The sequence below is a fragment of the Orcinus orca genome, chromosome 8, assembly GCF_937001465.1.
Source record: "Orcinus orca chromosome 8, mOrcOrc1.1, whole genome shotgun sequence".
NCBI lineage: Eukaryota > Metazoa > Chordata > Mammalia > Artiodactyla > Delphinidae > Orcinus > Orcinus orca.
The window spans coordinates 70,651,939-70,666,400 of record NC_064566.1 but is presented as its reverse complement, the minus strand read 5'-3'; the positions used below and the strand labels follow the sequence as shown (position 1 = coordinate 70,666,400).

General features: G+C 34.7%; 1 protein-coding gene across 2 annotated transcripts in view; it reads left to right on the top strand.

The window, feature by feature from the left end:
• SESN3 (sestrin 3) overlaps nt 1–14,462 on the top strand; it is a 73,805-nt gene that overhangs the window by 45,972 nt on the left and 13,371 nt on the right. The window contains exons 2-7 of one of the 2 annotated variants that reach the window (XM_004265458.4): nt 848–913; nt 3,501–3,698; nt 5,155–5,337; nt 7,367–7,603; nt 8,323–8,497; nt 14,079–14,197. In XM_004265458.4, coding sequence (XP_004265506.1) covers nt 848–913; nt 3,501–3,698; nt 5,155–5,337; nt 7,367–7,603; nt 8,323–8,497; nt 14,079–14,197 — 978 coding nt within the window. Of the gene's footprint in view, nt 1–847; nt 914–3,500; nt 3,699–5,154; nt 5,338–7,366; nt 7,604–8,322; nt 8,498–14,057; nt 14,198–14,462 lie in introns of both variants that reach the window. The other variant, XM_033420341.2, reaches the window with a different exon arrangement.

The window sequence follows — 14,462 nt, the reverse complement described above, 5'->3', positions numbered from 1 at the left end:
ATCTTAGACTATCACTTTTATTATAGAAAATTAAGTAGCCATTCCTCCTATCTCTTCTCCTGGTTAAAAAGGATTTCAAAGCCTGAGAGTTCTTCATCATGCGTACCGAGAAGGAAGTTAGTCCCTGATTGAATGGGGACACCAAAACAATTTAACAAAAAAATTAAAAACTTAAAAAAATAAACACTCAGACATACCACTGGCAATCTAGCAGTTGCTAATACTAAATAGAATAGCAGTGGAGCAATAAGCATTGCTATAGTCTACATTTCTTAGATTAAATTAACCTCTGCTTCTCCAAGGTTTACATTTTTCTTACTTAAAGCTTCAAAACTTTATATTAAATATGCTTATCCCTATTTTATTCAGAAAGAAGAACACAAGTCAGATCATTGCTTTGGGTAGTTGTATGTAATCCTCTTAGAATTTAACCTTTCCTTTAGCTTTCAAATTGAGGTCTAACAGTGTACTAGTATACTATTAGATACGATTTTATTAGGGAGGTTGATGGTTTTCAGTCACGTCAAATATGGGCTAAAAAATCTATGGTGCTGTAGAGTGTTACTGAGGGAAATGACATTTGGGGAGCCTACTGTGTGCCCAGCACTGTGGTAGGAGCTTGTCTGTCCCATTATCTTGTTCATGCAATGGCCATATGGGGTTTTTGTTGTTGTCGTTTGTGTTTTGCGGGGTGGGTGGAGGGAACCAAGACCTAACACTTACTCTGATTTTACATAATTCTATTTATTTATTCCATTTATTTTAGTACCTCAGCAGTCAATCTGCACCGATTTAACTTTACATAGAAAGTCATCATTAATACATAAAACTTTTCTTTTAAAAACAGGATAAAAGAATCAGAGTATCTCAACCCTTGACAAGAGGACCAAGTGCCTTTATTCCAGAGAAGGAAGTAAGTTGATGTCTTAATATACATAAAGTGTGATTTAAAAAGTAGCTTAATTATGTCAAAGAATATCTCCATTTTTTTTAACATGGAAGTAAACCTGTGTTTTGCTCTTATTTCTTATTTATATGTCAGAAAACCACAGAGGTATTTTCATTTCAACTTCACTTAAAAGACTGTGCGTGTGATAATCTGCCTTTTTATTTTGGAGTTAGGTAGTACTGCAAAGTTAGAATAATATAAATTTTACCATATTTGATTTCAAATATAACTTTTCTAAATAAAGCTGCTAACAATAATAAAACAATATTATTTTGAAGGTTTAAGGTTTTAAAACGGCTAGTGTTTCATGGTGATTATAGGTTACATAAATGTTAAGAAAAGACATTTTGAAATGAAAAAGTGAGTTTTCCAACTAAACCTGTTGAAGAAAACATGATATTATATCACTAGTAGTTAATCTTTTCATTTGGTTCTAAGTCTCTGGTGGGACAGAATGTCACAGGATCTCCACTCCAAGCTGCACCTTTGATGAGGGTGGGAAGTTAAGATGGTAAATGTTGAAAGAAAGGATGTAAAATGACACAAAGGAGATTATAATCAATACAAGATTTCTGTACCTATTTAATGGGTATATATCTCTATGAAAGATCACAGCAATGTTTAGGACCTGTAGATTCCTAGATGCCTCTAAGTTATACTTGGGCTAAGAAAAGTTTAAGGACCACTAAATGAGTTTTTCTCTGTTTCAAGGAGTTATTAATTCATATTAACTATGGTGACATATACTGATTTACTATTGGCTGCAAAGATATCATTTATCTTAAAGCACCAGCATTATTCTTTATTGTTCAGAAATTAGTCAACACATATTTATAGAGTACCTATTATGTTTCAGGCAACGCTTAAAAGAAGGGATGAGTAGAATATGAATAATAACACATGCCAGGCCATTGCCACAGTCAGCAATTCCATCATGTTCATTTGCCTTTTTAGTGACCTTACCATCTACATGAAACTCCAAAGTTAACAGTAATGTTTCAGGAGCTCAGTGACTGTGGCTGATCTAGGTGGTGACCATTCATTAGAGAAACTGCTGTGCTTGTCCTATTTCCCTCATAGAGCACAGGGTTGCTCTTAGCGGAGTGATTGCCTCATATATATATAAAGACTTCCTGAAACACAGCCATTTACACAGTATGTATTTGAAGACAATCTGGTTTGCAGAAGCAGCTGCTGTTTTCAGGCTCTGTTGCATCATATGAATCTATTAATGTATTTTAGGCATCAGTTAAACAGAAGAATCTGCTGCTGGAAAACAAAACAAAAACAGCAAATAGTCTGTCCCTAATTATATGTAGTTTATCTTGATCCTATCATATTTTTAACTATCATCTTGGTTCCCTGTAGTTGACAAAATGGGAGGAAATGGGCAAATGGAAATATATCTGGTTTTATAATGAGCCAAAGTGGAATTGCCTCTTTTTTACACCATTGTAATTAACATTTCCTCACAATTTATACTTTTCAAACATTACATTTCCTTTGGGATTAAATTTTCCTCAGTCAGTAGTGTCTTTGTATAATTTGTACTTATTTTCAGACTGTGAAGCCAGCCCTGAAAAGTAAACAGAATTTCTTAAGAGCAGTGTGGATCTTTGGAAAGACCATGAGTCTGGACTTCAGGAGATTAGATTTTAGACCGGGCTGTGCTATTAAATAGCTGTATGAGTTGAATTTAATCTGGAGTCTGTTTCCTTATCTAAAATAAGGGACACATTCTTCTTAGGTCTAGAACTCTAATTCTAAAATACCAATAAATAATGAACCAATCTGAGAAATAACACATCTGATGTGTATTAATTCCCACAGAGCATGGTCCTTCTAAGAGGTGCTAATAAGCTCTTAACACCTTCGGAGCCAATTCTTGGTATGACACCCGAGCTGTCATTGTTTATAAAGCTATATGTAAATAATCTATTTTTGAGAAAGCTCTTTTGATTCTCTCCAATGCAGCATGTTCATTGTAATAATTTACTTTGTTTTTAGTAATTAATATGATGGGCTCAAAATAGGAATTCTAGTGTCCTTATTAATTTTTCAATTAACACTTTCCTATAAATTATCATATTTTTCTTTGTCCCTAAAAAGACTGCAGAAAGCTTTTTTATGTTGAATAATGAAAAAAGCAAAGGATCAGTCTGAAAATACTTGTCTTAAGATACAGTGATTAAGTATCTTCATAGGCTATTGAGATAAAATTGTAAATATATGTAATCAGATGCCAGTGCTTTTGCCTCCCCAGTTTTGCCTTATGTGCCTGGCAAAGCAGATGGGAGCTTCTTTTCTCCAGTTTCATAGCTGTGTGTATAATGTTTGATAATTTGACATTTGTTGTTTAATAAATTGTGGTCCCAGAGCCAAAAATGCACGGGCTTTCTTTTTCATTTCTGTTTCTAATATGAGCAACTACATAATTTCAGTGTCTGTTAATATAAAAAGAACATTCATTTGCTTCAATCGTGGCATAATGTATGTAAACCAAGGGTGTGTTTGCAAAAATCATGATATTGCTTTGTTTCTTGATTGGAAGGTTGTCCAAGCAAACACAGTGGATGAACGTACTAACTTTCTTGTGGAAGAATACTCTACATCCGGTCGCCTGGACAACATCACCCAGGTCATGAGTCTGCACACGCAGTACCTGGAGTCCTTCCTGAGGAGCCAGTTCTACATGCTACGCATGGACGGCCCCCTTCCTCTACCGCACCGGCACTACATCGCCATCATGGTGCGCTGTGTTCACGTGACATCATCCTCACTTGGTCCCTCTCCCTCCTAGTATTATATGTGTGTGCACAGCTAAGTATAATTAGGTAGAAATAAGAACTGAAAAAGCCTGTGGACTTTTGGATCCCAAGTCCATTGGATACATTTTGAATGCTTTAAGCCACTCAATGTACTGAATGTTTCTCATTTAATTATTAGTAAAGTCATTTTCCATGTTTAATCTCTTATAATTAAAGATGCTTGTAGGGTCCAAAGTAATATCTCTAGTAGCCCACAAGTTTTGTTTTTGCTCTTGATAGCTTTGTTTTATTATTAATATAAAACAGGTTGTTTGTGCCATTTTAGTCATTCTTTACAAGATGAACATCACTAATTTGGCCAAATAAGAGGAAAGTATCAGCCAGCACCAAAGGAGGCTCTGGATAAGAGAAGAATTCTTAAGTGAACTCTTACACTTCTAAGTTTAGTAGTTGGTACAAACTAGTTAGCTAGTTAATGTTTGGGGGGGAGAATTATAAATTGGGGTGATAAGCAGCAGGAGTAATAAGGGTAGAAGCAGTGCTACAGTTGGACTATTGCTGGAGGAAAGAAGAAGACAAGATGCAAGTGCTATATATTTGGAGAGGTTAGTGCAAAGGCTGGGCTGGCAGAGTGAGCAGAGCCGGCCAAGAGTTAGTTTTTATCCAGTTTAATTTGTTTATGCTCTCACTGAAGTTTTAAACAACAAAAAAGGGCTGCATCCTGTGTTTTATTAAATGATGAACTTGACAAAGATTACTCAGCTTAAGGTTTTGATGACAGTAAGGCCGAAAGCCAACTTAGAATGGTCACCAATGAAGAGAGAAATAAGATGTAGAAAATAGAATAAAACAATACTGTTGAACTGAGAAGCAGCCTTGAGGAAATGAGAGGTGAAAAGTCTGTTTTGCGTGGATTTACCAACTTATCAAGGCTGACGCTGGCTTACATATGAAAGAAAGGGTCAGTGAGCTTCAGTTTCACCTCAATAGGAGGATGGGCACAGATAAGGCTGATTCACAGTTATCTCAAAGGGAGTACGAGAAATACTCAAATTAGCATACGTTCTGAATTGGTACAGTACCAGTTAATGAGATTTTATTGCTTTTTAGGTAGAATACAGTTGATATCATTTACCATAATGAAATGAACATGTATTTCCTTAACATAAATAGAAAATGGGTTCTAGGTTGACCCGTACCACTTCTGGATGGGAAGTAATTGGCTTCTTGTGACATTAGCTTATATAAAGTATCAGCTTTATGTATTGACTCAAGAATCTATGACCGCATCGTGATGAAAGTTTTAGGAAGAGGATTTTGTAAGAAAAGAATTAGTAGCTATAAAAATTAACTCTATCTCAGTGATTGGCTTAGTCATAGTAGAATAAGACCATACCATGACTATTTTATCCACTAACTTTTTTCTTTGTGTTTCAGGCTGCAGCTAGACATCAGTGTTCTTACTTAATAAACATGCATGTGGATGAATTTTTAAAGACAGGAGGTATTGCTGAGTGGTTGAATGGTTTGGAATATGTACCACAAAGACTGAAAAATCTTAATGAAATAAACAAGCTGTTAGCACACCGACCCTGGCTGATCACAAAAGAGCACATTCAGGTACTGAGTGTTTCTTTCGGGGGAAAAAAAAATAGTTTACTAACGATTCTCACTAAGAGTTAATTCTTTAGTTAAGTATTTTACTTAAGACTTAATTTTAAATACTTGCATATTAGGAACTTGAAAAATAAAAAATAGTGTATTAATATGTGTAAAAAAGATAAATTTAGAAAGTCAGTGGGTTTAATTTAAATGTAAATGAATATTTCTCTTCAAGTAATCAGTAATTAGCTTATACTAGTGCTTTAGTGAGTAGCTATAAGAGAAGTTGAATCCTATTTTCAAGCAGTAGATAGAACAAAGAACATGCACTAGCAGGATAAGATACCTGGGTTCTAGTCTCCTAACTTTTTTACCCACAAGTTTGTGACCTTTAGTAAGTTTACTTCTGTGGGCCTTGGTAGTTCACCCTGCTATAAAATGAGGGACTTAGATTAAATGAGTTCTAAACTCTTTTCTAGTTCTAACATTTCATAATTTTAAGATTTTGAAAACGTGGTTTTGCAAATAAAAATGATTTGCTCACTGGTGTGTGTATGCTTACATGCCTCTAGAAACTAGAACTTAGATAAGAGAGAGAACTGTGATTGACTGGAGCACTTGCCCTTCAAAAGGAGTGTCTGTGAAAGGCCTCCAGGGTGAGGTTGTTGTATAATATGCTTAGCACTGTGCTTGGCACTTAGTCACTATTCAATAAGTAGGAGTCATCATCTAAATCACTATCAATAGAAGCCTTAGGTATTTAAAATCCCTGCTTCTAATGCATAGAAATGTCCTTGGTTTTGTTTTGTTTTGTTTTGTTTTTTCCTCATCTTGTTAGTTATTTACCCAGTTAAACCAAACTTAGCTTTTGTCAATATGCATACTCTCAGACTTTTATTATCTATTAGGGGTTGTTTATAAAAATATGAACAAAGTTATAGCAATTTGAACGTGTAAGGGAATGGAGATATAGTCCTGAGCTACAATATAGCCCATGCTTAATAATTAATAGAAGACAGTGGAGCCCCATGAACATTGCACTTTTCAAAAAGTTTGAAAAGCAGAGAAAAATATATGTATACTCGGATTATATAATACTACTTATAAAAATAAAAGAAGATATGTAAAAGTTACATTAGAGTGGTAGAATATGATTGATTTTCCCTTTTTTTCCCCTGAGCTTTTGGTCATATATTAAATTTGTATGTAGTTAAATAATGGAGAGTAAGGCAAAAGCAGTTTTTTGGTTTGGGGTTTTAGCTGTGAAGTGAAACAAATGAAGGTTTTACATTTGTGGTGGGGTGGGGGGGTGACGGCACAGCAGGACATATCCCCACACATCCACTGAGAAAGAGACAGACAGACAGATAGACAGAGATGGATGGGAGAGGATCCCTGACGGATTAACAGCTGGAATTGGTATTGGAGGGATTACTGCTTTTAATGGCTTCACTTATGATTCCATCATTCATCTGGAGGATCCAGTAAAATAACGTATAAAAAAGTGCTTTGATATTCTTTATGTCCTTTCAAATGTGAGCTAGTATTCTACAGTTTCTCTCATCTGCTATAGGTTCTTCCTCCGTCAGAGAAGATATCTAAAAGATAACTAAAAGTTAACTTACTGAATAAATTTTTATGTGATTTTTAAGGTAGAGTCTCTACCTTAAAACCATAAAATGAATGATTTTGCTAGAGAATCTTTAAAGTCCCTTCCCTACTTAAAGTAGCTTCAGTGTTCTTGGATTCTCTAAAATACCTTATTAAAATAGCATAATATGTAAAAGTGCTTTGGAAGCAGAAGTTCCATTGTATATATAAGGAATTTCAGAGAAGCCACGACATACTTCTGCTGTTAGGTTTGATAGGTTTAATGTAACATTGTTTGAGCAAAGCTGTATGTTTAATATATGAAACATGTTTAAAGGGAATTTTAAGTATTGTAAATGGACATGTGAAATTTTATAGATTTTTCCATACTTTCTAAAATTGCTTTGTAGCATTGTATGATTTTTCACTTTTACTCTGATTTGCTTTTTCATTTCAGAAACTTGTCAAAACCGGAGAAAATAATTGGTCTCTGCCCGAACTGGTACATGCTGTGGTCCTACTGGCACACTATCATGCCTTGGCAAGCTTTGTTTTTGGTAGTGGCATCAATCCAGAAAGAGATCCAGAAATCTCCAATGGATTCAGGCTAATATCAGTCAACAATTTCTGTGTGTGTGATCTCGCTAATGACAACAACATAGAGAATGCATCTCTAACAGGCAGCAACTTTGGGGTTAGTTTTCTTAACTGTTTTCTTTACTACTTTGCCTTTAACTTGCTACGTTAAAAATATCTAGAGGGCTTCCCTGGTGGCGCAGTGGTTGGGAGTCCGCCTGCCGATGCAGGGAACACGGGTTCGTGTCCCGGCCCGGGAGGATCCCACGTGCCGCGGAGCGGCTGGACCCGTGCGCCATGGCCGCTGAGCCTGCGTGTCCGGAGCCTGTGCTCCGCAACGGGAGAGGCCACAACAGTGAGAGGCCCGCGTACCGCAAAAAAAAAAAAAAAAAATCTAGAGAATTTATCTGATTAAACAGGATATTATGTACTTGAAATATTTCATATAATTTTTATTACTGTAAAAATTTAACCTGTACCTGAAGTTCTGAATTGTCTTAAGGAAGCTTTTAAAGCAAATAGATTACAAATCGTAAGGCTGCCTCAATTTTCAAAATAAGTGTTAATGTAATTTAATATATACCAAATTCTAGAATTCTAGATTAAATAAATCCATTCATATAAACTTTTTGTATTTATAGCTGAAGCAGAAACACTACACTTCTGAAAATGTTTGATTTTGTCATATGATTTTCTTTGGAGTTACTGGAAAACCCACTTAGGAACTTAATAACTCTGCTAGTGCCACTATGCATAAGGTGACATTGGGAGATGGAGACAGTGACTGGAACAACTTTTAATATTAATAACACCCAGTATTATCTTCTCTGGCTCCAGATCGTCGATTCTCTAAGTGAGCTAGAGGCCTTAATGGAAAGAATGAAAAGGCTTCAAGAAGAAAGGGAAGATGAAGAGGCATCTCAGGAAGAAATGACCACTCGCTTTGAGAAGGAGAAGAAAGAAAGTCTTTTTGTGGTCTCTGGAGATACTTTTCATTCATTTCCTCATTCAGGTGCTTTTTTATTTCACTGTCTTTGCCTTTTAGTTGTTCTTAGAACCCTGACAGACCACCTTCAGTATTTTCCATATGGATATGTCCAAACGGTTTTACTACCACGTTCCTTTAATTTAGTTCTCCTCTGCCTGACCCTGATGCCATTGCTTCCCCTCTTATGTTGGTGTATCTTTGAATATATTTCCAATTCAGTTGAGAGGTATTTCAGTTTTGTAGTTCATATTCTATCCTGAATAAAATGTTTTTTCAGAGCAGACCAGTTGCTTATAAGGTTAGATAGGAATATCTAATCCATCCTACTTTTGTAATTTTTTTTAATGATAAGTAAAATTCTGTTTCGACAGATGTAATTTGTAAGAACTATCTCTGCCTTTTTTGTGGGTGGGGAGTTATGTGGGAGGATTGTTCTCACACTGCCACTTTTTTCCAGATTAGTTCTAAAACTATACTGCACTTGCATTTGCATTTCTTTGGAGAAACCTTTGGAATTTTATAAAAATATATTATTTAGGTCATTTTCTTAGATTAAATTTGGAGGAATTCATTCTGTATTAAAAGCTAGGCTTCTTTGCTCTAGTCTTAAGAACACACTTTTTTCCTAATACTCTGAGAGACTTTGAAATAGGAGGGAAACTTTCCAATTATGACTAAAAAAGATATTGAACACCACATAGTAAATGTTATTAAAATAGCATAGACTCAGTAGACTTTGAAAGCTTAAACCCTTCAAAGTCATCAATCTACATAACATTTATTTTTACAGTTCCCTTGGTTTAAAAGAGGGCTTCCAAATGACTAGTCATAAAGCTAGTCAGTCTCATAAATCCTGAGGGTAATTGATTTGGCTATGTTTGTTAAATATAACGTTGACCAATAGCTCTCAGAAGTTTTACCAGGAAGAACAAGAACCCCTTTTATCATTTCCCCAGTGATTTTTATTATGAAAGATTTTATCTACCAAACTGAGTATATTTAGTAATAATTTCTCAGAGCTTCTAACCAGCAGGAAATGCCAAATATAAAGAAGCTTATTGTTTTGGTTATTGATTTACTGTTCATACTACAAACATTTATTGTACCCTATGTAATCTCAGCAGGGTGGTAGGTACTAAGCTTTCCAGGCTAAATAAGGCATGATTCCTGCCCTCTGGGGGGGCTCTCATTGCTAGTGGGAGAGAAAGAAATAATTACAATACATGACAGAATGTGAAGGGTATATGGACCCAGTCGTGGTGGGGGAGGAGTGTGGACAGAAGGGGTCCTAGAGGAGGACTTCCTCCAGCTGCCTGGCTGGAAGCTAAATCTTAGAGACTTGAGTGCAAGGGAGTCTGACAGTGGCTTGGGGATGGGGAGTTGGTGGTGAACGGCATACCTGCCTGAGCCAAGGCACGGTGGTAAGGAAACAGGATGCTGGGTGCAGAAGCAAGTGGTTCTGCATTAGGACGTAACTCACGAGGTAGGTAATGTGAGGAGGAAGCTGATTAGGTAGGTAGAGGCCTTATCATGATGACCTTTCTAACCTTAAAGAGCAAGTAACCTGCCCTATTTTGGACATGTTGAGTTGTGATGTCTCTAAAGCTTCCAGTCTGGAGACATCTAGTACAGTGCTTCTCAAACTTTAATGTGCACTTGAGTCACTGAGGAATCTTGTTGAAATGCAGATTTCTATTTGGTCCATCTGGGCCAGGACCTGAGAAGCCTCATTTCTATCACGTCTCCAAGTGATGCCCGTGCTGCTGGTCAGCAAACCACACTTGGAGCAGCAAGTGTTGAGCAGGAGAGGGTTTTAAGCGCAAGATAAAGTTTTGGAAGTTATCAGCATATATTTGGGAGTTAAAATCAAAAGCGTTGTTTATAAAAATCATCCAGGGAAAACAAATGGGACAAAGGAAAGTAATGAGCCTTCTAGGTAAACCAATATTTTAAAATGTAATTGTATTAAGGTTAGTAATATCTATTCACTTTTAGACATTAATTTTTGTGTGTATGTATGAAAAATTTTAATATACACCTCTTATTACTGAAAGAGTAAGTAGACAAAAATCCAGAGAGTATTTAAACTTATTTAGCACACTTTAGCTAACTGATATATATAAAACACTATATCCCAATCTGCAACATATAGCATTTTTTCAAGTGCACATAGAAAATTTCCCAGTGTCAACCATATACTGTTAATAAAACAAATCTCAACAAATTTTGAGATTAAAATTTCATGGAGCATAACTTTTGACTGTAATGGAAGTAAGCTAGAAATCAGTAACAGAAATAACTGGAAACTTCTCAAGTGTTTAAAAATTAAGCAGTATACTTCTAAATAGCACAGAGTGAAAGAAAAAGTTACAATGGTTAGAAAATACTTGGAGCTGAATAGCGGTGAAACATGGCATAGACATTAATTTTTTAAAGCTTCTCTAAGACCATTAGAGCTTAAAGGACATATAAATGTTTTATTTCTTTTAGGTTTCTTTTTTTAGTATTGAAAATATATTTTACCTTCTTGGACCCTTGAGCAAGGACTTCTAGCTTCTATAGTGAATTTTGACTAGCAAGTCTTAGACCCTAGCCAAAAATTATGTTCTGGTTTTAACAGAAAAGGCTGCATCATTTATAAATTATTCAAGGAAATAAATTGTTTCATTATTAACTCTTCACCATTCCCAGTACTAAATTTGCTGGTCACACAAAGATAACAGAAAAATGACTCAGTATGTGGCTAACTGAGTTATTTTTGTAGACTTACTACGTTTTAAAATGGAAATAGAAATTTATTTTTCCCTATAACAAGTTTCTTGGTTTGATCAGTGTGATAAAAGCATTTTAGATTCCATGCAGAGATTCTAAGAATAGTTTTTCAAACCTCTTGGAGAAAATAAATGTTTAAGTTGTTCTACAAGGGGAGAATTCTGTAGCTTGATAACAGAATTAACTAGCTTTTATTGTTTTTTTTTTTTTTTTTTTTCCCAAGGTAGAATGGTGCTCCATTACTGTAACACAGTATTTTCTGTAGTATATTAGTAGCCACCTCTTAGGAGCAGAAGAATGCAAGTAATATGTAAAATAATATTTTGAGTCCAGAGTTTGAAATATTTGTTTAGATAGAATTAAGATTAGAGTTTTATATTTGTCGATCAGACACATTTTTTTTTTAATTTAACTTCTTAAGGTAAATTTAGGAAAAAAATATTTGTAGTGTGAGAGAACTTTGTATATTTCCTTCTATGGACAAAGTTGTCTAGAACACAGATCTTGACTGACTCCTAATTTGAAAATGAATAGATGGATATTATTTGTAGGATAAATTCTATCATATTTGGTTTTACTCTTTATTGTTTATTTTAAAATGTTTAAAGTTCCTGTGACAATTTAGAAATATATATGAGCAAAACAAAAGCTAAGAGCAAAATCAAAGGAGCCAGCTGTGTAATAGTCAACTCCAGGATCGATGTCCGCCAAATTAGACCACCTGGCTGTACAGTGTAGGGGGAAGATCACTTCAAGAGAGGAACTATTTTATAGAACTGATAAATAAAATAAGTTTATAGAACTTATTTATCAGAGACTTACTCACTGGTCTTGGTTTAACCCGCAAGACTCCTAGTTTTCATAGCAGCCTCAGTGATTGCTACTACATTTTTGGCTTCATTTATATTTATTATGTGAGGAACTGAATTCAGGAAAGCATAACGTCGTCCATAAATGTTAGGAGAGAATGCATCGAAATCACCATTTTTTAAGTGTTTCTATTTATCTGAACAGAGGCTGGAGCACAAGGAGACAGGGCAGTGGTTGTGGGGTTGGGTGGGAAGAAGCCTGAGCTTTCTCTTTGGAGAACTGCAAGTCACCTAAAAGCTTCAGATCAGTTTAAGTAGTTTAATGTGTACAAGTTTCCCACATCATCTTAAACTAACCCACACTGTATTCGTTACTGACACTCAGTACTGATAATGGTATTAGTAACTTACAGTTAGTTTTATTTCTTAAGTATATATTTCTTAAGTATATATTTATTTTCATATTATTTCTTAGGTATATATTTCTTTTCATATTAATGAAACAATGAAAAAATAGATATTAAGTACATAGCATAGTATCTGGTATATGGTAAGTACTCAACAAATGCTAGTTTCTTCTCTTTATGTGTAATAAGTTACGTAAGATTTTAATAAGCTGCTTCCTAGGTTGGGTAGCCTGGGCACTTGAGCTTTCCTGCCTATATTAAGCACCCTAATTAGTCCATGCCAAGGGAACTAAGGAAGGGTCAAAACTCATGAGAAAAGAATAATTGCTAGGATTTTCATGAATAGCAAAGATTAAAGATAATTCAGGTACTACTAGTCTATTAGGTCTTTCAGATGAATTACTGTAATTGCACTTGTATTTTAAGCTTCTCAAGACTGTCCACTTGAGGATTATAATTTTTATTATGTCACAAAATTGTTTCATTAACTACTTATTTAATATTTACTTATTTATTAAATGTTAAATTTACTTAATATTAATTAAAACACTTATTAGGAAAATACTGTTCTTTATGTGGAAGAAACTAGTGTTTTATTTTGAAAAATATGTGTTCATTTTCTAGAGTAGAAGGTAGTAAATAAAGGTTGTTCATTCCCTTTTAGTGGTTGAAATCAGAAAAAGAGTAATTATAAAGACAGACTAACCTAGGAAAAAAAAATAAGTTAAAAAAGAATTATCTTTAAATCAAATTAACATGCATTGGGCATTTACAATTTTTCAGTGGTAAATTTTTAATATTATCAAGTATACAGAAGTCAACTGTCTTAAAATATTATTATAGTCTTCTGTCTTTCTGAATGCCATTTTGATAATATTCTAATCACAGTCTCAGAAGCACATTGTTGACTTCATATGTTGTATACCTTGTTTTCATGTACACAGAAAAGCGCATGTATCTTAGGTGTAAAACTTAATGAACTTTACACACAAACTGATCCTTCCTGTTTAACTAGCACCTAAATCAACTCAGGGAATAAGAGTGGTACCCAAAAGTCTACTTTCCTCCCTATTGTGAACCCTTACAAGTTCTCCCTGGATGCCTCTTTGTAAGCTAAAAATGAACTCTATTGAACTAATTTTCACTGTGAATACATCCAGATGAAACACCATCTGATTTTAATAAAATTCATCTTAACATTAAACTCAATTTTAAGTGGTCTTTCACCTCATCCCTTCTCTTTCCCCACATCCTACTTCATCCCCTGGAAAGATCAAAAATTTTTTTAAGCTTTATATTCAAAGGCCTGTGCTATCTTCCTTTTCTAAATAAGTAAAACACATGTATTGATCCTTGACTACTACTATTTAGATACTTAGTCAATTTTTTGCCTGGGTAACTACAGCTGAATGTTACGATTGCCAATATTTGGTAATGAAATTGTATTCAAAACGTCAGGTAAAGGTATTTTATGTGAATTTAAGCCATGTAGTCAATATTGTCACTTTGGAAAGCCATGGAAAAGCTAAATGAAAAAGTGGAGGAAAATGAAGCTGATTCATTTGTTCTAACTCCGTATGGTTTCCTTAACACTAGGTTGTTCATTATTGTCCTTAGATTTTGAGGATGACATGATTATAACATCTGATGTCTCCCGATATATCGAAGACCCTGGTTTTGGGTATGAAGACTTTGCCAGACGAGGAGAGGAGCATTTGCCAACATTCCGAGCTCAGGTATGAGATGCCTTTAATTCAGAGAAACTGGAGAAGAGATACTGTCATTTTAATTGTGAAATGTTGAAATGTAAATAAATTGACTTCTAAATAAATTAATAGAGCATTTCGATAGAATCTGTAAATATCTTTATTTAACCTAGTTTTTGGCCTTGTCTAATTTGATGTCCCAGTTGATGGTTTATTATTTCAACATTAACCCCCTTAGAAGGCAAAAGGAAACTGCTTTATTCAGTTACTTGCATTATTACATGATAGTTGTTTA